At 44.8% G+C, this 23,671-nt stretch overlaps 1 protein-coding gene across 3 annotated transcripts in view; it reads left to right on the top strand.

The window, feature by feature from the left end:
• SETBP1 (SET binding protein 1) overlaps positions 1 to 23,671 on the top strand; it is a 264,716-nt gene that overhangs the window by 106,730 nt on the left and 134,315 nt on the right. For 2 of the 3 annotated variants that reach the window (XM_054811244.1, XM_054811241.1), the window contains one exon: positions 17,282 to 17,353. The exons of the other annotated variant lie outside the window; for it this stretch is intronic. In XM_054811244.1, coding sequence (XP_054667219.1) covers positions 17,282 to 17,353 — 72 coding nt within the window. The remainder of the gene's footprint in view (positions 1 to 17,281; positions 17,354 to 23,671) is intronic. 3 annotated transcript variants of the gene reach the window in all.

Here is a 23,671-nt window from a genome sequence, read left to right as displayed (position 1 = left end):
GTGCAAGAGAGGACCTGGCCATTAAGGGCCACTGAATGGGCTGGTGGAAAAGTGTCGGTGCGGTGGGGAAGGTGACAGGGGAGGTCAAGGGGGGAGTCAGGGAGGAGCAAACAAATGGGGAGGAGAAACCACACGGTAAGAACTGTGCCGAACTGTGCACAGCCATATCTACGCAAAGCTGTTGGATGGACTTACCTGAGGAGAAGCATCTAGGGTCTGTTATTTCTCTCACTCCTGAATAAATAGCAGGAGCATTTAGTAGGGTGTGTGTTGCAGGGCAGCGGCGGTGACTCCTGTGTTGGGGTTATTTAATGTGCTCCACTGCAACATGATTTCACAGAGTTTTGGAGACCACCTTGTTTTCTTGTCTACGAAAACCAGCGTTTTTACGTTCCTAATGGTTTCCATTATCAAACATTCTTGTGGCCTCTATTTTTTTTTCTTTTTAAAAGAGGCTATAATATCTCTATTGTTTGAAAAAGAGCCTTTGAATTTTGACGGGGACAAAAGCTCTGCGGCTGAAGACATGCCTTTCCCTTCTCCCATGAAACACCACTCTGTTCTGGCTGAGTTATGAGCTGTGCAAGATCACCGTTCCCCATTTTCACTTGTGTTTCTCAGGAAAATGTTGGCAGTGGGTCAGAATAATAACTGAACATGAATCTTCTGCAGAGCCTGGCCCACAGCACAGACAAAGCAAAAATAGCAAAGAGAGAAATTCCTGGGGGCTCACGGGGCAGGTGGAGCTGGTGTCTCACCCCTTGCAATCTCCCACTAGCAGTGGTTGTAGCAAGTTTTGCCAGACGAGGCGGCGCGTATCTATCTCCAGTGATCCTCAATGAAGGAAAGGATGGGTCCACTTTTGAACCCAGTGTGATTCTGTTTTCTGTGTTCAGGCTGCTGAATCAACCGGTTAAAAAATGAGGAAGTGCAGGGTTCATCCTTGTGGGTGCAGCAACGATGCTGGCTGGGACACATACGTGTTAATCCCATGGCGACATGGCTTTCCCATCCCGTGCAGGAGACTGCCTCAGTCACACTGCCAGAGAGACACCCAATCAAACAGAAATAAGTTTACACAAATAGCTATAAAGTTGGGAAATGCTTGCAGTCTAAACAACTTTCTTATTGCAGCGGCCAATGTAATAAACACACCAAAAGTGTGTATATGTATATGTATGTATACATGTTAGATGATATACATCTGGATGGCCCTATAAGCATCACCATATGGGAGGTATGCATGTTTAGACTTACATAAATAGAAATTACGTTTCACAGTGGTACAATGCAGAGCAACAGCAGAACCCCAGCCATTTTTGAGAGGCAAATCTAATAAAAATGCATATTTGCTGACAAACGCACAAGAAAACTCTGAGTTTACACACATGCACGCAGTGCCGAGCGCATCGGTGACGCTCGTCAAGCAAAGGCGGCCGCACACATCCACATATTCTCCTATACAACTGCTTTATTTCCTTTTGAATAACAAGGAGGCTCCCCCCGCCTTCCCCAGAGCTGCAGGCTCCGTTTCTGACAATGCACAACTGCGTTGCTCGTTGGAGTGCCTGTCATTAAGCAACACGCTGATTATTCTGGCAGCTCCGCTACTCAAGTCCCCGTGGACGGAGTCAGACATGGAGAGAATTGAATTTCACCAAGGACGGGGCTAAAGGTCGTTCCATGCAGTGGACAGCTGTGTCTAGTCAAATCGAAACTATTGCTCCAAGTGTTACCAACAGAATAGCTGATAGCTCTGTTGTCAGTTCATTTACACTTGCATCCTGTTACAAATTAAACTGAAATTGTGGTGCGCCGAAGGAGCGGAAAGTCGTTTTTCTGCCAAGTGACAATTCCTTATATCACCAATTTCCAAGTGCAGCCATTATAGATCATTGTTAGGGGTTTTCGTGATTTCCGGCGTTGAAGATTTAGGAACCTGATTTTCTGCTGTGGGTAAAATTCCCATTAGCACCTGCTCTCATCTTCTAATCCCACAGGTTGAAAAGGAAATGCAAAGCTCTGGAAACTGGCCTCTTTTCTCAGCTCTGCTCACAAAGAATAACATAAAGTACAGAATTGTTCGTTGACTTCTCCCACTTTGCAAGTTTGGGGGTTTTTTTTGCTTTTTTTTCTTTTTTTTTTTTCCCCCCAATCTGGACATTTTAATTCAGACAGCAGGAAAACTATGAAATATCTTGATCCTGCTACAAACTCATCTGCATGGAGGTACGGTATAGCATCAAGGGCAGCTTAGTAGCAGTGCTTATACGCCAGTCTTCATCTCAGCCCAGCACAGCATCTTCCCCTAAACCCGCTCCTAAGCCATCAGCAGGCCAGAAAATGCCTTCTGGGCAGAAACACAGCCTCTCCCAGGATCCTCAATGGGTCCTAGCAACTAAGCTGAAAGCCTGGGACTTGACCACATTTGGAATAAACTTGCCAAAAAACATCAATGCTAATTAGCTCATGTTATGAATGGATTAAGTGAGACACCAGCTGCAACGGGGCATTTTGATTTGGGTTGCGGCTCGGTAATGAGATGCACATAAGCTGGCTGGGGAGCTGTCAGTCAGCAAGTAGCAGTTTCCTTTGCGGTGTTAGGAAGAAGAGCTTTTCTGTGTTCCATCATCTGTTTCACTGTGAACCTTTGGGTGATGTACCAGTGATCAAATACAGCGTTGAGCATGAACCGAAATCCTCCCCTGAGCCACAGCCATGCAACTGGGTGACTTCAGAACTTTGCTCCTCGTGCAGCTGAGCAGCGCTATTTTATTCATAGTGCAAAATGCTCCTGATATGGTGGCTGTTAATATTAACACCATCCTTCCCTTTGATCCACGCTGGCCTTCTGCCTGCTTTCTTATCTACCATTGGTGCTTGGAATGGAGTTTGGGGGCAAACATGTTCGATGCCGTCATGAAATTACCTAGAACAACACTGATGCTAGAAAAGTATACAAAATTGAAATTATACATGTGTGCATGTGTGCAGCCCTGGTAGTGTGGGCATCTGTGGTGTTCTCACCTACAGCTGGGCTAGCTGTCCTGGGCTCCCTTTCTAACCAATGGAAACAAATAGGTAACTCCTTAGAGACCCACCTATTTTGGACATCATCTGTGCTAGGAGGAGAGGAATTACTAAGGGACTCCCTGGTGATTAGTTTGGATGAAGTTGTCTGGTTTTTAGACCTCCATTTTTAATAGATGAGTCAGGAGGTAAAACCTGCTTTTCCTCCCAAATCTGGAGCTTGCATGAGAATAAAATAACCAGACAACAACTTTAATGTGAGGAAAGGCAGAAAGTAAAAAGGCAGCTTGACTGCTCCTGACATAGAGCCTTTATCAGCTCCATAAATAAAGGGCATATGCATGTAATGGCTGACTGCATCTCAGATTGCAATACCAATGTTTTAAAAGCCTGCTGACGGAGCATCTGCTTATTTCATTACTCCCCCAATGTCTTTGCAGGTAAGTCATGCATTATACAGTACCATCTCTAGCAATGCATGACCAGAGGGGACAGTCTGTAAAAATTCTGGATGGTCCATCACTTTCCCTTACCTTCCAGGAGAGAAAAACGTAAGGAATGATGTAATCAGCTAATAGGCAGAATTTGCAAAATACAAACCTATTTGCAGTGAACTAGGATTTGCATTTTTTTTGAAGAAAGAAGAACAACTCTATCTTGTTACTATGTGAACTGGCTGCATGCACAGCAGAGCAAAGATCATTTTCGGTAAACTGCTCAGAAAACATACTGAGGGTCTCAGTATTAGTCAGGTGAAAAAGGAAGCGTCATGCTTTACTAGAAAACAGATATGGTGGTGCATTACAAGAGCTTATGGTGAACCTTCACATTGCAGTGGCATTTTGAGGAGCCCAGGTACAAATTCAGCCTGGCCCTGACTGCAGACTCACCTTGTGTTATCATCAGTACTGTGGCAGAGGAGGTTCACAGAAGTCCTGCTGAATTAGGGAACTGAAGTTTCCCTTTATAAGCAGAAGTTGGTCCAGTGTTTGTAAAATGCAGCTCATTGGAGAAGCAGAGCAAACTGTCTCCCCACATGAGTTATTCAGTGTGCACATTCATGTTAGCCTCGTGCTGTGTCCTGCTGCCATGTGTCACAAATGCTTCCTTTGGCTGTTGTTAACTAAAAATACTGGATCTGAATGCCTTGGGTTTTTAAGCAGTGTTTGCACTCTGTAAGAGCTGATTTTCTCAGGCATAAACTCCTTACCTGCACAGCACTGACTTGTCTCAGCCTCCATAATTCACCATCCTCAAGCGCCCAGACATGTAGACCTGAGGATGTCGACTGGCTTTCCTCGCAGTTCTCCCTTCCCTGGACATGTGCTTTTGGGCTGTAGCAACATGAGTTTGCTGTGTTTCTTTGGTTACCTGCTGGGCTTTTTATAGAAGAAGACCCAATCCAAAAGCTGGTTTTGTCACTGGAGAAAGAGGCCTGAAGAGAGGAGTGAGGATCCATAGTACTATGTAACATGGTGGTGATTCGATATTGATCAATATTACTGATTGACCAATCTACACATAAATTCATATCTGTTGCAGGGTTGGGTTTTTTTTGGTCAGAGACAGTAAAAAGCTGTTAGTCATCAAGCTGCTTATGTGAAATGAGTTTCTGGGCGTCTGTACAGTTGTTCATAAACTCGCCCATTTGATATGCACAGAAAAATTTTTAAAAACTGCTTCTGGATCCAGCAGATGTAATGGGGATGAACATGGTAAAGAGAGCCATGGAAGTGGCTTTCAATTCTGGAGTACATGAGGAGGTAGGCAGCAAAAGAGTTTTAGCTTTATAGGCTTTCCTAATTAGCATCCATAGCTGAGGAAATACTGTAAGACATTTTCCACAAGTATTCATTAGCTTTTGGGTTTTTATAAGCTTGGTTAGACTTTGTACACTTTCTCCCACCATCCCATGGTGTTTACTCTTGACAAATATTCCAACAAACATGTTTGCGAGCGGGAGTGTTTGTGGAGGCTGCGAATACTGGAGAATATTCCTGAATAGTGCCTTTAATATCGCTGCTGGAAACCTGCTTCTAGGGATCGTAATGTCCCTCTGTTCAGGAGACAAACATTGACGTGTCATACAGACATTTAACAGCTCATGAACTGGGAAGAGATCAAGAAGAGCTTTTAGAAAAGAATTTCAAATACATATTTTTAGGCAAACAGCAATCTGCTAATAGTTCAGAAATCAACACGCTGAATATGTCAAATGCCTCTCTATTCTGTAGTGCCCCATTTGTGGGATTTAAGGTCACCAACAAATTTCAAAAGCAAACCCAAATATTTTATTTGCTATTCTCCTCAATTTCAATCTGTGGAAGAAAAGAGATGTTTAAAAAAAAAAAAAATCTGGTATGTTTAGAATAGCTTCCATAACATTGTTTCTTACTGACCCATCTCTAAATAAGAGACTTGCTCTTGACTCCCGCTTAGATGAATGATTTCTAAGGCTTTTCTTTTTGTGACAGCGATGAATTGGTCGATGTTTGTATTAAGCTTCCCTAAGTGCACTATTAAATGGGCAAAACTTCAACAATAAATAGGCTGACTGGCTCAGTGATAAATTGAAAAGAGGGGGAGGTGTGTATTTTTAGACAGAAGAATCATCATGGAAATTGTCTGATTGCCATGCATTTGGAGAAGGGCTAGGTGGAAAAATACTTCAAATAGGTACCAGACGTTAGCTGCTCCTAAATCAACGAGACTTCTTTGGAAGAAAAATACTCGTCTCATCAATGCCTATCTTGTGCTAAGGCTTGCCTAGGATCTAAGCATTCCTGATAGTGTTGGAGGCAAAACCTTCAGGCTTTCTTTAAAAATCCTTTAAGTTCCTCTTGTCATCATGACTTGCAAGCAGGATTAAATATTTTACCTTTACTCTACATGAGAAAAAGATAAGGGCAATTAAAGATGTAAAGGAAAGGAAATTAATCCTCCCTGACCTTTGTATTGTTTTGTCCAGGATTTGTGATATCATTAAAACACGAGTAAGGACAACTGAATTCCCAATTTTCTCACCTATTTGCAATGTCAGAGGATCATATTTGTGAGTGGTTGTTTCGGGCGAGGATGAATGGCAAATTCATGGTGTTTGTGTCCAACAGTAAGTGGGACCTAAGTTCTCTCTATGGGTAGAAGTTCAACCCTCTGGGTTTTCAGCCTGCCGGACATCAAAGCACGCTGGCAGTCCCAAGAGATAATTATAAGCTTCCGAAGTTGCCAGGCACATCACCACATGCACTGAAAGCCTTGCCTTATTGAACTGGAGGTGAGGTTCAGGGTCTAGAGCGGCTTCTCAGCTCCGCTGCTGGCTCGCTCCGACCCTCGGCAAACCGGCACCTCTTCTCCGAGCTGTGCAAATGAGATAGTAGTAGCTGTCTCACAGGGGGTGTTAAGAAGCTTAATTCATTAGTGTTTACAAAGTGTTTCTAGATCCTCAGATGGAAGGCTCTATAAACAGACAAAGTATTACTAATTGCCAGCTTACACTGAATTGTAAAGTGAAAATAAGGATGGCTGGAGGAAAGAGGAGGTGAATTTTCTGATGAGCTGTGTGAGTCTAATGGCTGCAAGTTAAACAGTTTAAAGTTTGATTTCTCATCACCGTTGTCTTAAAAATCTCCATTCATTTCTATTGGTGTAATATTTGACCTCCAGTTTACTTTGGGGAAAGCCAAGGCACATCCAAGTCTACGAGTGGGGCCTCCTATACTGAAGAATAAATCATAGGCTTAATTTGGGTAATTATTCCTGAACATATACCATGAGGTTATGTCCCTTTAAATGGAATGAATCCTGATTTACAGACTATGACTTCAGTGGTGCTGTTCAAGTTACACCAAAATATATTAGAAAAACAATCTTGCACATCTTTACGGCTGAGGAGCACACCATGGTACTAATGTTCAGAGCATTTCAAAGCATATGGGTGGGTTTTTCTGTTTGTATGGTTTAGTTTCATGGTTTTTCCCCTCTTCATTCAGCCCTGGCAGGAAAAAACAGGCTGGTTTATTCAGTCCTTTCCACTTTCTGAATTTCCTGCAATACCACAGCAATGTCGTGCTTGGGTTCTTAGTTAACTTTTTGTTGGCGTTTTGGAAGGTATCAGGAATTGAAATATAAGTTGGGTAACTTGTGTTTGTAAGTTGTGTTATTTAGATATATTTTTCTGCAGAGCCTGATTCTTTAGGACCAAGGTCTGTAATAGGTTTCTTCAAAAATGAATCATAGAAATGGAAAGAAACTTAGTGCTCTTTCACTCTTTAAAATACACCACATTTTATTTTTTTCCCAAACCACACTGTTAAAAAAGTAGTGGATAGCCATTTCCCACTTGGCCTCCAAAGGGTGAAATCCTCATCTGGTATAAATTGGCGTAGCTCTATTCAAATCAGAGTGAATACATTAATTCACTGCAGCTGAGGCTCCAGCCCTTAAAATACCAGTGAGCAGAGTGAGTTTTGCACAGGATGGATTTCTGGGCTGGGTGGAAGGTTTTGCTGTGTAACTTAGTTATGTGTCTAGGCTCAGGGCTGTGGGAAACTGTCTATTTGACATCTGCAGCATACGCAGCAAATGCTTTGGCAGTTCGAGTTAACGCCTTTTGAATTCGCAGGTTGTTTACTTTCAGCTTGAATGTGGATTTGCTTTCAGCATCAATGGGAAATCTAACGTAAGAAGTAATAGAACCAGCCATCTGTCTGAAAGAGTATAAGAATTCCTGGGTTTGAACCAATACCGGAGATCAGGTACAAGTTCACCCCCGTGTAATTTCTGGCAATTTATTGGCATTCTTCTTGGATTTCCAACATGGGACCCAATCCCTCCAGCGCAATGTGAGCCAGCATAGACTTAGGAGATGAGACCTGTGACATGAACGCAGTCGCTTGGTTGCTTCTATAAACAAGCATTGTTCCAGCACTTTCTTCTCTCTCTGATTTACAACCCGTTTTGGCGTATAAACCGTGCACCTGTGAAGCGATCTGCTCCATCGTCGCTGAAGCCTGTGATCTCAGGAGAGCAGTAAACAGCATGAGTGAATGGGAACCCCCATCTCTTGCCAGCATTTCCTGCAAGTAAATATCAATCCATGTGTTAGGCACAGGCAAGAGAATGGTTTAATAACCAGATTGATTGGGTCACTTTTTCAAAAAAGCTCAGGGCCAGATTTTTCAACTGTTCAGCACTCTCGAAAGGGTCCAGATTTTGTGCTTTCTTTCTTTCAAGCCAAAAGTTAAACCCGTGCCTCCCTCCCAGCTAAACTAAGAAGCTGCACAAGTGCCAAGTTTTGACAAAAAATGATCAGCATCCTGCAGCATTTAGCAGGCTGCAATGAACAGGTTTTGCAAAGAGCACGGCATGTGACGGGTAACGGAGCTGCTCCCAGTTCACACATGTGGACACGGCTGGGGACTTCAGCCTCCTGTAGTACCTATCTTGGTCATCCACAAGAAGTGCCATCTGCTTTAGTGAGAAAATACAGACTACATGTACTGTGCTGTCTAGAAGGCTGTGCCTTTGTTTTGAATGCCTGCGTATTATAAGTTCTTAGTCACACCTTTTCCATTGACTTCATCCATTATTTCTGTTGACTTGGATTGAATTATCTTAGTTTGTACCACCTAAAGTCAAAAGTCTTGATCTCCAAACCATTTGGATCAGCTGAAGATCATTGCCTGACTAATTAATAAATAATAGGAAAGGCAGGAAAAAAAGACTACAAGAAGTCATTTAGGAAGAACATCATCTGGTCTTTAACAGGAAAGCATTCATTCTTTACTACATGTAGAGTGAATGTATGTGCTTTTAACCTTCCTGCGGTGAGTAGTCCAGGGACACAGGATATCTGGCAACACCCTTAAAAGCACACCGGCCTGATTCTCTTCTGCCTTACACACTGAGCAACATTACTTGAGATATCCTGGTGTAAATCCATCCAGAGATCAAAACCACCCCTGCAACAGCCCTGTTTGTCCAGACGACTTAAGCAAAACATACCACTTTCATCCCAACAGCACCATCCCCGGGCTATTTTACCTCAATTATACTCTGATTTAAGAAAACGGGAGGGCACTGGATCATGTTCAGACTGTTTTCTTTCTTCTTTCTCTGTCAACATAGGGCTACTGCAGATCTGATGAGTTTCCAAATTGGGCAGGGAAACAAGACTTTCTTCTAAGTCCTTATTTTGTTTATTGATTCAGTAGTATTTACTGACTAATAACTACCCAAGGCTAACAGGCTCATTTGAACCGGGAATGCTGTGATCTCACATGTTATCTCTGGGAAGAACAGCCAGTTTACAGATAAGTAGTCTGCTTAAAGTGGGAGAAATCAGAGCTTGTAGTCCTCTCTTAGTAAAGCCAGCTTGTTTTTCTGCCAGTTTTCAGGGAGTCTTCTTTTCTTTTAAAGTTTCCATACAAGCACCATTTTTCCTTATTTCCCTCATATATTTGCAGTCATGAGAATAAGGATGGCTTGAAATTAAATAAGCACAGTCCAAGCTTCAAGTCAAAGACTTTGCGGTTTTAGGTTTTACTTGGAACCAGAAGCAGAAGAGCCAAAACACTGCATAAAAGAAGCAGAAGAAGAAAAGCTGTTTTCGTGGTATTTTTGGCATGGGTGACTGCTCTGAGAGATACTGGAAATCATGCAAGAAAGGTCTGTTCTTAAGACATTCCCAGCTCTGCTCTGAAGACTGAGGGCTTTAGATAAGCATCTGTTTGTGGGGATCTTTATCCAAAATAAACCACCCAAGCTTTTGTAGTTTACCCGTCACCATTTAGTGATTTCCCCCTCTGCACCTCTCCCCGTGCACTTGCGCACGCACACAGGTTCTTCAAGGCATCGTGAAAGCTTTTCCTTGCTGGTAACATTTCAATTGCCTCTTGAGCAAGACTTTGTCCTCAGTGAAGAAAAAGAACGCAATGAAGTGCCCTGGGCTGCTTGAAGGATTTCCTCTCCTCAACCTCACCACACACATCGAGATCGCTTTCCTCCCCCTTCTCCTTTGCCACATCTTTTCGTGTTTTGCACGATTTTTTTCTTTCTTTTCCAGCCCGGATAAAAACAACATTTTCCCCCCACCGCCCACCCTGGCAGTGTGGGTGACAGAGACAAAGAAATCAGCACAATGTCAGCAAGAGTTTAGCCCCGCAGCTGGGACCTGAACTTTCAGCAGCAGAGCACAGCGCTGGGTCACTGCACTAGAGCAAGCCAGATTGATACAAAGTGCTTGCTCACCCTGGGAAGGGAAGCATCAGAAGCCAGTTGATAAAAATCTTTAGGTACCGTCTATTGTAAGCTTACAGCAGTGAAAGCTGTTTTTCCTGAGAAAGATCACCATGGAGCGTATATTTACTGTTGTAACCCCCAAAACGACGCAACATTTGTGTGCTTACTGCACTGGGGGGATGTATCATTGGGGCAGTCTGGATTTTAGAGCTGTTGAAACTGGGGATGGAGTGCGTCGACTCAACGTGCTGCATGCTGTGTGAAGTTTTCAGCTCTGAAGACCTAAACGATCATGTCTGCCAAGAGTTAATGTGCTTAGAAAGAGGATGCTAAAATATTCTTTCCCACTCCAGTTTGCAACTGAGAACTTGTTAGTCTGTAATATCTTTTATTTATAGCGCCTTTCGACTCAAAGGATCTGGAAGTGCCTCTATCTGGGAGTCACTTCAGTGAGCTTACAGATATCTCCAGGTGGGGATGCTTCTCTGCAAGGGCCTCCCACTAAGTTTTCAGGGTCTGCTTTGCCATGGACACATGTGAGGGACCCAGACTGCCTCGCCAAATGCCAACATTCGGTCCTAAAGGCTGGAGGGAAGGGCAGAAACCCACCCTAAGCCTGAAGAATAGCAAAGAGAGAAAATAGACATGTAAACCAGTTGGGAGAGGGGATTCAGATGGACACTGGCTGACTTTGGGAGCAGATGTTGGGAGGAACCATTGCCAACGCTGGATGACATCCTTATGCAAAGGGCCTGGAACTGTGAAACCACAGCACAGAAGAGGGGATTCGGTGGCCCTACTTGGACATGGCTCCATCCAACCCAGCCAGACCCAGCAGTGCTGTGGTGGCCTGGAGAAAGTTCCAACATGGACTTTGCACAGGGGACACATCCCAGTGGCAGAGGTGCTCCTAAGGGCACAGGCCTGAGGCTCAGTTTAAGTATGCAAAACGCACACGTCCCTTAATGAGCACAGTCACAGCAGGGCATCCGCTTATTTTAAGTCCACTTCAGCGCCTGCCCATCAGCTGCTCCACAGAGAGCAGCTGGCAGCGGCCGAAGGACCAGCTCCTCCATGTGGCTTCTGGCAGCTACAGGGTGTCATCCAGCCCTCAGTTTTCCTCCTGTGTTATACATGCAGGCCAGGGAAGCAAAAGTCAGACCAACTGACAGGTTTACGATTCCAGCCTGTGATTTCTGCTTCATCCACAGCCAGGCGAGATTTTGCCAAGATACATATTAGGCAGCTGCTCAGGACACTGCTGTTTTGTCTGTACCACCCCAAGCATGCTGTCTGTCTGTCTGTCTCCCGGTCTGTGTTGGCGACCCTACATTCGAGCCGGTTGTTCTGCTATTCCCCGGAGTGGCCAGAACGTGTTCGGCAAGAACCAGCCTTTTCCTGGCACTTTTGCCGTCCCTCCCGAGGGACTCGTTGCTGCAGGAAGCGGAGGCATTGGGCCTGAGATGTAGTGAGTGCCCATCTGTTTCACCACCCTCTAACTCCCGTGGCTTCCAAGGAGCCCCTCCTGATGTGTCTCAGTGGTCAAGGGGGTCCATCCAGGCTCATAAAAAGCCCCACGGACACGAGCGGCTGCTTACGGGACCATTCCCTGCTGTGGATCTCCAGCTTGGCTTGCAGCTTAACGCACTCATGCCACTGTGCTAAAATCCTCAGTGCATCTTCTGTCCTCCATCCATGCTCCTCCCAAGCCATCCCCAGCATCAGCATCAATATTATTATATTTTTTTTCTCCAAATCTCTTTCCTCCAGGCACCAGGCAAGGTGCATTTTACACCACTTTATCTCCGTCGTGCATATGCCAGTGTTTCAAACTCCGGTTTAATTGGAGTCACGTTGCTGGCTGAAAGTTGGCTCTCTCGGGTGTTTTCCATGGAGAACATGCATTTTGGCTCAACCTTTCTCTACCTCCCAACCAAACCTGTCTCCTCCCTCCTTCGTGGAGGGGACTGGGGCTTGCACATCCTGGCATGCATACGGGTTGTGTTGCCTGCTTTTAGGGCATCTCTCACTCTCTCCTTCTTCCTCAGAGAAGAGCATACATATGTTGCGTGTACGTATGGGTTTTTTTCCACCCTTCTTGGTCCACTGAGTGTTACATCACGTTTCACTCCCTTTGGTGCTCCCTCCAGATGTGCTGCTTTGGATTTGTGGATGAGAGTGGGAGGGATGTCCTCTATGGGCTAGCTAAGTGGGAAAAAGGGAAGAAATAAAAAAGGGGAATAAATATTTGGGAAGAGGGCGTTTAAGAGGAGAGAAAAAACAAATCAAAGCTGGTGCCAGGCTGGAACCGGCAGCTGGTTGCCAGCAGAGCAGGCTGAGAAGTTGTTGGTGGAAGCGCTCAGTGCCATGTTTGGGTTGCTTAAAAAAATACACCCTCCCTCATTATTCCTCCTTTATTTTTTTCCTGGCCCCACAAGCAGGAGGAGGAATTCAGTTGCCAAACGCAAGCTTGCAGGAAGTTTGCATTTGCAGCAATGCCAAGGGATGCAAACGGAGTATGTCCTGCCCCGGTGTGGGGGTGTTTGCACGTGTGTGTGCACACGCGTGTGCGCCTGTGAGCACTGCAGCTCCCCTGTGCTTGGGCAGCTGTGAGCTGGATCGGACCTGCCAGGCATGTTGTGGGTGCAGTGGCTTTCCACCCCAAGGAGATGCCGGTGCATCGGCAACCATGACACGATTTTTTTTTGCTGATGTGAGGGGAGTGGGTGGGAGGGCTGGGGATGGAGGAGAAAGAGGAGGTGGGGGGGAGGTTGTAACGCTTGGCTGGAGAAATTTAGAGGAGTACAAAGGAGAAAGCGATGAAAAGGGGCTGGGGGGGCGGGAAGAAAGCTGTGAACTGGCTGCTGTGGAGGTGGAAAAAGATTTATGTTTGTCGAGTGGGTTCAGTTGGGAGTGGGCTAGGAGGGTGCGGGGTGCCGCAGGTGAGGCAGGGGGGTGCTGCGGGGAGGCTGACGGCCCTGGCGACGAAGCGGCAGGGTTGTATTTTCTTCCTTTCTTTCCTCCTCCCTCCGCTGGGTGCTCGGAGGAGAAGGCAAGACAAAAAGCTGAACTGGTGCCAAGAAGGAGCTGCAGCGACTCGAAAATGGCACTCTGCGCTGCACTAATATTTCGAAGCCGATCCGCGCTGGAGAGAGAGCAGCGAAACGTGCCGGGAATGAGAATGGCTGCGGCCGCGGGGCCGCCGGCCGGGCTCAGGGGTGTTCTGTCGCCTCTCCCCTTCCCCTTTGCCTTTTAAATGTAACCCTTATCTCCCCCATCGTCTGCCCCCAGCGATATTTAGGGGCTCTGGGAACAAGAGGAGACCCTTGCTGGGGACTTGGGGTAGAGAGGGAGCAGAAGGGGGGCAGCCCTTTGCACCCCGGAGCTGGTGCAGCATGGGCAGCGCCTAGCCAAAATGCTCTGCTTGTAGCCGGTGTCTAGCCCGTGTGTGTCTGTTACAATGCTCACTGGAAAGCTTTATAAGCAGAGAAGGAGCAAGTGTGCTCATCCCCTCCTGCCACCTCTGTAGTGGGGAGGGATTTTTACCTCTTTTTTTTTTTTTTTTTTTTTTTTTTTCCTAGGGAGAAAGAGAAGATTTGATTCCCAGGGAGTTTTCTGATTATTTTCCTGTTGCCACTCCTTCCCCTCCTCCTCACTGTCCTCCTCCTCCTCCTCTCTCTGTACCCATAAGGCTGCTCTCATGGCTCTCTCTCCTGATGCAAGGTTACTTGTAGGACAAGCAAATCTCTGCAAGGTGCAGCATCGCCTGCGTCGGTGTTCCCCTCCGCTTCTCATTTGCTGGGGGACGAGGCAACTTCCAGGCATCCACACAGCTCAGCTGAATGCCTGGCTAATGCAGTGTCCGTTGCAAAAGCCCCTTCCTGCAAAGCTTGTCTGGATAAAACAAACAAACAGACAAAAATTACATAGGGCTGAAACTTTGACAGCAATTCATAAGGTTGATTAATTTGCCAGGGATGGGCTGGAGTTTTGCAGTGATTTTTGTCTGAAAGAAAAGGCTTTGCCCTGTGTTGGTCCCCTCTTCCCTGTATTCACAGGCTAGGTACACGAAAGCATGGAAGTACCTTTTTTTTTTCTTAATGTGGGGGGGTTTGGGTTTTTGGGGGTTTTTTTGGTTGGGGTTTTTTTGGTTGTTTTTTTAACTATTAAAAATTGTTACCAGCACAAGCATTCTTGTAGTGGTCCAATAGTTGAAGCTGAATGCAAAGATCTTCCCCCCCACTTACACACATACTGCTCTCTGGATCATGCTGGCATTTGGACCTGAAGTTTTAGGTTAGCTTTACAGAAATTGGAGACTGGAGAAAGAGAAAAACCCTGCCTTTGGGTTTGAAAATGGATCCAGATCCTGTTTTAACAGCAGTTTTAGCACTCACACAGCCAGCAGGTCAAGTTCAAGGAGACCTTTCTAAAGCACCGGCAGAGGCTCATTAACTTGCTGCATCTCAGAAGATTGTGGGTTGGTGGGTTGTTAGCTTGGCCCAGTTTGTAGTCCCAGGCGTGGGATGATCCCCATGACCTCTCTCTCACCTGAAAACCATGCCCTAGTGTATATCCAAACCACTTCAAATCTCACCTTTGGTTTCAGACACTTAAACCTGGTTTTGGAGCACTTAATTCTGCCCAAGCAATGCCTTTTGGAAATACTGTGATAAATAGAGGGGAATTTAGGGAGACTTAAAGGTGTTATCCAGCCTGCTCTCCTCACTGTCTTCTCACAGCTCCTTGCAGATCAATGGTCCTTCCTCTGTGGAGGATCAAAAGCTCAGTCCCAAATTAATGCTGATAGGATGTGCACTCATTTCTGAGGTGACACTAGCAGATTTTGTATGGAGTAGCATGTCCACAGTGACTGATCCCTTGCTTTTCCTCCTCTCAAACGTGCCTTGAACCATGCAGCTGCCGCAGCACGACTTGGGCTTGCACAAAGAGGATGCTGTCGTGTCTTCTTTCTCTTTTTAATTTGTTGTGAGTAAGGGGTATGCAGTGTTTGGCCCAGGAAACCTTGGAGAGGGTGAAGAAAACAAAATGTCAACAAAAGGGTTGGCCAAGTAACTTGGAGTAATCTGTGTGCCATGGTACCTCCCACTCAATCCTACCTGTTCATTGTGAATAAACTATACACGTAAAAAATACGTGTTTTGGTATGCACACATGTGCTTGCTGTTTGCTTTTCAGTTGCCTCTTTGGACTTAATGAGATGAGTTGTGTATTTAAGCTACCATCCTCACCAAGGGCACACACCATGCAGACCTTGCCTGAATTTCCCAGATGTCCTTGCTGATAGTTTTGGCTGCAGCTGCACCTCTTTCACTGGCCAAAACCTCCTCTTTTTAACCTGAGATCCCTGACCATGGGATGCCAACCTACAAAAGCAGATGCCAGGAGTGGGGATTAAAGCCCACATCAAAGCGAGCAGAGAAGACCCTGGCGGCTGTCCTAACCTGCCATGCACCTGCACAGAGCATGGCTCACTTTTTTAGATGTGGAGCCAGCTCGTGTTTGCTACTGATTTAAACCTCTTAATACTTCAGTTACCAAATAACAATTCCCAACACATTCACAGAGAGGATCTCAAAGATACAGATAGATAAATATTAATGTGGACCAGCAGCATCCATGTGCGCAAAGTATCAGTGTGGTGTTTGTTATTCAGGAAGGTAAACTGAGGACAGCAGATGAAGAGACCTTCCTAAACCTCTATATTTCAGAACGCAGTCCTCTCATTTTCTTAGTGTCTTTACAGTGCTCTGGAGTAAGGGACCTTGTCCATCTTGGGACAAAAATGCTACTCTTGTACTTTCCAAGTGGTCCAAGTAAACCACGTGGGCAGCTTGGTCACACTGCCCAAGGAGCATTGCAAGGCATTGACAAGGCAGCTGAATATCTTTGTCTTTATTTCTCCCTGTATCAAAGAAGTGTCTTTGGATGTATTTCCCTGAAACGTGACGTCTCATGAATCTCAAGTTGCTTCCTTCAAATCCCTCATCCTTTTAACACTTTACAATGAGAAATGTTGTCTGCTTGGAGTTAAGGAATGACTTGTGTTTAGAAGGGTTAATCTGGAGGACTCTTCCAAGGCTATCTTCCACCCCTTCTCCCCACACCTTCTCCACTCCCGGTCTTTTATTTTTTTTTGGACTGGTAACCTCACATTTCTGTAATCTAAATGTGCAAATGCTTTGCAGTCACGGTCCAGTAGCTGGGTTAATCTCAGACCCCTGGAGTGGCAGATGGCTGATTTGTTGCTGATTCTAGTTACAGAGAATCGTGCCACCTATTATCTTTGCACAGGCTGCTGCTTAAAAGGATGCCTCGGGCAAAATCAGTGAAAAGCAAAGCAAAGAAAACACTCTCTGATCTGCATCACCACAGGTGAAAATGTAAAATATTTCACCTTTGTGTGAAGGGCTTGAGAGGTGGACAAATTGGGGAGAGGAGGCAGGAGGGGAAGAAGGAGAGAGGAAGATCTCATTTTCATACCAGAAGTGCAGAAGTGCAGTGTAGCGCAGGTTTGCCACAGTCACAATGTTGAATCACAAGCACTTACTCTGTGTTAAATGGTTTTGCAATGTGGTAATCCTTGGCTTCAGCACCTTGCTTTAACTCTTAAACAAAGCAGGCAGGTTGGCATCCTGTGACACCTCCCTGCTCTTCCTGAGCCTTTTTGACATGGGTTGTCATGGGAATCTATGGCTCCACTCCATGTCATCATGGCTCATTGCATGCCCCACGGCTGCTGGGAAAGCCATGATGCCCTGTGGTGCTGCTGTGCTTACCAGGGCTACCTGGGAGGAGAAACCTACGCATCAGTGTGGGTTAAGGAGAAGCTCGGGGGACCTTCCAAAACTGAGTGGGGCCACAGGAGGTGGTGGGCATGCAGAAAGATGTAATGAAAATGAAACTTTGGATGCTTGTAACTATTTTCTGCATGGTCATTCCCACAATCAAGGTTCTTTTTCTTTTCTCTTTGCTCTTGAAAATGCCACAGAGTCAGATGAAGAATTTGGGAAGAGACTGTGGGTTCCCTGTGCAGAGTTCAGTGACAAAATCTGTGAACAAGGTAAGAACAAGGGGTTATTGCAATGTTAGACACAAAATTTAGGATGTGCGGAGCACAGAAACTGATATTCCAAGTACTAAGCAAGAGTCTAAAAAGATCAAGCTAAATAGACTTCTTTTTAATGCATGCCATTATGATGGTTTCGGTTTTAGAACAGTTTGTATTGTATCCAAATGATCTATGTGTGAATAATTGTTACCAACCTCCTGACACCTGGACCTAATTAGGAAGTAAGAGCCTTAAATAGGCCATTTACGTAGTGCGCTTCCATATGTCTCCTTGCGCAATTTATTTGCTTCACTCCATTGAGATATAATGAGAATGAAACTCCTAGAAAGGAGAAAAAGTCAGAAAGTCCTGCCTTTGACTCTGAGGCTCTTCTCTTCATGTCCATTTCAGTTATAGGCCACTATTAAGAAGATAATATCTATTTCCCTTTGTTCAGAAAGAAAAAGCTACTGTACTGCTATTCTTATTCCAGATTGCCCAAATTTCTCTATTTCTGAGTGTCCAATGGAAATGGAATGAGAAATGCTAAAACAACCTGCAGCCTAAGATAAGTGTAATGATGTCAGGGAAACCACAAAGAAGTTTAGGACAGGATGATCTTGAAGGAATACTACCAACCATAACTACCTCAAAACCCTGCTGAAAAGCAGTGTTGTGGTTTCAGTCAATGTACAGATGTAATTTGAGGAACTCAACGAATAGGTACAGTTTGAAGAGCACTATGTTGGTTCCATTTGGCTTTCTTCCTGCTAGGATGTGAGGAAGAGGGAAAGGTTGGTATAAGGCTGCCCGATTTTTGTCTTTGTTTTGAATATTTAGCTCAGTCTAGGCCAACACGGTCTCTGGGGCTCTCTGTTGACGTTACATTGCAGAGCATGTTCTTTAAATATGGTTTCAAAAGATATCCTTCATTTGCAAACACCACATGCATGCATGACTCCATCCCACGCTTCAAGTGTCCTGCTTCATTCTTTTACTCCCATCAACACAAAGACAGCAAATCTTACACATATGATTGACTACCATTTTCTATCAGGATGAACTTTAATGAGTGCTCAAGGTTTTGTTTGGGTTTCCACCCCCCACCCCAAATCAGGGCCTCATTTAGTTACCCAGTGAAAGACAGTTCCACTTGCAGTGATTTTGTTTATGATAATTCACTTGCATGTTCCCTTCCAGGAATTGTCATTGCCTTACAGAAGGGAGGTTAGCACTGGTCCCCTCGCAGTGATAATTATAATCAGACCTGTCAGCCTTCACACAGTCTACGCTTATCACTTGCATTTAGGAGGATTTTTCCTGAAGCCTATTACCGGTGCTGCTTCTTAGGGAAAAATAGTCATGATTTTTTTTGCTAATCTTTGATGGCTCTCAGCTTTGAAAGCACAGAGAGGAGCAAAATGACTGCCAGTTGCAGTTAAAGAAACTGTCTGTCGGTCCTGGTGTAGAGCTCTGCATCTGGAGAGCCAGGGAGCGGGCAGATAGCCTGGGAAATGCTGAGGGGTTTAATTTGGTTATGACAACTCTTCAGGTGTGTGGGACATGCAAAACAGAGCTTTTTTCCAATGGTAATGCTCACAGAAACTAGCTCTGCAGACCTGCTAGGCGGGGGCTTCAGGTGGCAGGTGGTTGTTGGCAGCAGTACCCTCTCTCCCCGCTGTTTTGGGCAGCGATCCATGGTTCTGTCCACGTGAAGGTGCTTGGCTGCAGGATGACCAGAGAAGTGGCTGTGGTCAGTGCTGGAGGCAATGGCTGGCATCCAGGGATGGGCACAGTACAGGACTGATGGACGCACTGCCACCGGTACCACTGGTACACTGCAGTACAGCGGTGACCAGCTGGCCAGTGTGGTGGTGCTGGGTAGGATGTGGTCCGGTGTTTTTTTCATCCCAGGATGCCTGAGAATTGCCCACCCTAGTGTTATTCACTGGGAAACACATTGCCCCATTTACTACATTTCCCCTCATTTTCACTCCATTATTCCTATTGATATGCTAATAAGCCCCCTTTCTTTGCTTTTTGATTTTTTCTAACTTTTTTTTTTTAAAAAAGTAAATTTTACCATGTCATTAGTCTTAATGAGTGATGTATCTTTCAGTCCCTCCTGTGTTATCACCATGCTCTTTGTAATGTTCTCAGAGATTTGGGTCCCTTGATTTTGGCAGAATTTGAGAACTGTCAGCACTTTATAGCTTTTGTAGCAAAGGAAATGGTGGAAGAGTGGGAACTCTTATGTTCTCTGCAGTTATGTTTTTACAGTGTGCAGTGATATGATTTGCCTTTGTTTTATTTAAATTCACTGGGAACTAGAGATTTATTTATCAGGTGTCACTCCCTGAAGGAAGATAAATGCCACATAGCGAAGACTTCATCTATTATACAAACAAATTTGAAGGCTTTGCTATTGCATTTCTCTGCCTGTTGCATGGAGTAAAAATGCCTTCAGCTGAACAGATACAGGGATACTTAGCGGTAGCATCTTATGACCTTTTGATCAGCTGAGATCTCAAGCCATATTAGTGGACAGATTATGATGTGATGGAAAGAGGGACAGGAATAGCCTTTTTATCATGAGATCCTTCCTGTGAATATCCTTCTTCGGTATATTCAGATGGTTAATCACTAGGGCCAGGGCAATCATTTGAAAACAGGGGAATGAAATACTGGTGAATACAGGCAATCCAAACACGCTTGGGTTTGCCAACTGCAGTTGGATATTACAGCTTACATTTTCTCCATAGCATACCCTCCTGTTTCTATCAAGGCTGTAGGCGACCTTGCAATATTTCCTGTCACTAATAACCCCATTTTGGCAGAAAAATCTACACAAAATGGGCCTTGAGTCCTTGGACCGCAGGGGAGCTGCAGTCCCTGAATCGAAGGTACGCACATTGTGAATATGGATATCTGACTGGGAAGGGAAACATTCATATGGAAATGTCTTTCTGTCATTTTTGAGATAATAACAGTGATGCTTAAGCCTATTTCAACCCTTTTTATGAAGAAAAAAAAAAAAAAAAAAGCATGTTTTAAAAAATGCACAGCCCTGATACTATTTTTCTTTTTTACGGAGCCAGAGACAAACAAGAACAACTTTTACATTGATCCTGCTTACCTGCCTGCCCAGGATTACTCCTTAAACTTTGCTGTAGGTTTAAATTGGCCTCCTTTTTATCTTAGTGGCCTATATGAATCTTCAGCCTCTTTGACAATTGGGCATAAAGAAACTCTTATTCATTTCTGACTCTGCACATCAGTAACGATTGTGCCGAAGTTTGATCTGGCTGCTATGGCCACTTTCAGAAGGAAGGAAGGAAGGAAGGAAGGAAGGAAGGAAGGAAGGAAGGAAGGACAGACACATGTTTGTGAAGTCTGATGTAAATACATAAGCACATGCCCAGGCAGCCCGTGCTGGTTATGGAGTATGTAGCATAGTCCTGTACACTTTAGCACGGTGGTCTTTCAGTTGTACAAGCTTTGTTTCCTCTTGAAGCCAAACGAGCTGCTCATTTTCCCGATGGGAAGAGGAAGAAGGGCTAGCAGCGTGTGAATCCCAAACTGCTGTCAGCGTAGTGGGGATGCTGATGCACTAGGTCTGGAGAACAATAGCTGCCACAGCCCTATGGAAACTCTTTGAAAATGAGAAGGTTATGGAGGTGGAGGAAATGCACAGCAGTACACTGTCTCCTCTCATCTCCCCCAGCCTCTTCAATCAGGTGCCTGCTGGGCTTCCCACTCCTCCTGCCTTTGCACTAGATCGTAGGATCATAAGGTATTAGACTCTGCTGGCATGAAGTCATCCGCCATCCTCCTGGCATTATAGCTTCCTGAGTCAGGGAACCGACGTGAGACGTTGAGGCTGTGAGCCCACATGGTGCTTTTAGCTGCAGCTTCCAGGGCCACACAGGTGTCCAAATAGGAGCCGGGAGGAGGCACCAGCTGCTTGACAGAAGTTTCCACCACCTTTTATTTGGGAAAAGCAGGCACCACAAAGGGTGGATGTCAGCTTTGGTGCTGTCTGTTCACCAAGGAAGTGCTGTTGCTGAAATATAGCCAGCTCACTATGATAAGAATCTCCCTCCCAAGCTCCATCTGCAAACCACGAGTCGGTTGCTGCACGGGTGATGCCCACGGGCAAGCATTGCAAGTGTCACGAGGGAAACCATTCAAAGGGATTGGTTCCTCTGAACAGTTCCCATCTGAGGGTAAGAGCTTCTGACAACAGCTTTGAAACCTTTCCACTGAGAAAGCTTTGTGGTGTGTGTGGTGAAGAGGATGTAGGTACAAAATGTTTCCTCTGCCTCCCTCCACCGCCTTGTAGCACTTGGGTCCCTGCGGGATGTAGGAGGGTGCCTGGGCTTGGTCAACACCATACCAAGATCTTCCGTCTTGGTGTGTGATTTGGTTAATGCTGCCATGCCTTCTGACAGAATGTCCCTGCCCTGGTATAGTCAATTCTTCTCAAAGGAAAGAGGTTGTGTTCAGCTTCTTGTAGCTCAGAGGGACCCATGAAAACAGACTCACTGTGCCTTGTGCAGCCCAGCACAGAAGTTCCTGTAGTCCTCCAGAGTAGCATGGTTAGAGCATATGGCAACTACTTGAGGTGGGATGCTTTTTTTGGGGGGTATGCAATTTAAAGTTACAAATGTTGAAGATGTATCAGGCAAAAGACAGTGGTGTGGGATGGGAAAAAGAGGACAGTGGTTTGTTTATGAAGTTAAGCTGTCCATGTATAACATCTTTGTCATGTTAAACACATAACATCTGGTTCCTTGCAATTTTTCTTAGATTGCAGACAGCAGTAATCTCCAGTTTCTCACTGAGTAAGAGTAATATCATGGACCAACAAAAGATTGTTGTTATAACCAAATTTAGAGCCTCCCCCTCACTGGAAAGAGGTGATCTTGGGTAGGGAAAGCAGAAGGACATATGTCATACCAGTGTCTTAGGCTGCATCTGTTAGGCGAGTTAAGCAGTGTCTGGGAATGTTGCTCGGCATGGGAGTGTGACTGGGTATACTCAAACTATTAAACCAGTCCTTGGCACACTTTTGCCACAGCAACTAGCAAGCTCCTAAATCATTCCTAAGCATGGATTAGTGTTCATCCCAGTGAGCGGTTTGTATTTAGCTGCTGCGTTAGGGAAGCTAGGACATGGTTGTGAGCAGAGATACGGACCATTCTGTGCCAGTTGGCCTCAACGCCTGGGAATATTTCTTGGCACATTTAATTTACTAGTGGCTGAAGAGGCTCAGGCCCAACCGAGAAACTCAACTCTATCATCCTAAACTCCATTTGTCAGCAGTGGGAGAGAGAGGGGAGCCACCATCAGAGCCTGATTCAGCTTCCCTTGGTCCTGACCTCTCCAAATCATAGACAGTTTCTAAAGCAGCTAAGCCTACAGGGTTCAACACGCTGACAGCAGATGAAAGGCTATATTATCCCAGAAGAAGGCTATGTACAGTACAGGTGCATTTCCTGCATATTTATTAGTCACCTCCCCTGCCTCTCTGAGCTCAGATTAAGAGAGTTTTAAGCCATTCAGTTGTTCTTTCCTGCGACAGCAAGCGCCACCAGTTATTTTTCTTCACAGAAAGTATTTTTTTTCTCTCTCGCCGTAGGAAGGCTCCTTTTTCAATAGGTTCCATCCATAAGACTGGTGTTCTGTATAATTGCTTTTTAATGGTTTGGTGGTTGATAGTTAAATGTGTCCATAGGACACAATTATAGACATATATTACAAGACAGCTCGTGGAAGAATATAGAATTAAGTCTTTCAAATATAAGTAAATCCTTTGTTTGATAAAGAAAGTTTTGAGTTCACCCTATCCAAATATGTGTATGTATATATATACACACACATATATATACTTTTTCACACTGAATCAAAAACCTAGGTGGAAAAAATAACTTTGGCTTGACTACTGCAATCAAAGTGTAATGTTTCATTATCTTTTCTCCCATTGAAATCTGTTCATGCACAAGGTGATCTGATATAATACATGTTTAAACATATCGAACAAAACATTTTCCCTTCAAGAATACCTTAAGTGTTTGGTCACAGTGGTGATGAAATTATTTATTGAATTTGGCACATATTTGGAAACATGACCTTAATCTGCAGGTTTCAGTGAAGAAGGTATTTTCCCCAGGTATTTCAGTAAGTCAGATAAGTAAATTTATTTTTGACATGTTAAAGATGTTCCATTTTAGACAAAGGAAGCAACATCCCAGTTGTGTCACTGAAACTCAATGCCCTGTGTTGCTTGTTAACAACTGCACATTTATTGTTTCAGTGTCCCAGTTTGCT

Source organism: Grus americana, chromosome Z, assembly GCF_028858705.1.
Source record: "Grus americana isolate bGruAme1 chromosome Z, bGruAme1.mat, whole genome shotgun sequence".
Taxonomy (NCBI): domain Eukaryota; kingdom Metazoa; phylum Chordata; class Aves; order Gruiformes; family Gruidae; genus Grus; species Grus americana.
The sequence above is the reverse complement of the archived record's forward strand: the minus strand, read 5'-3'. Positions and strand labels throughout refer to the sequence as shown.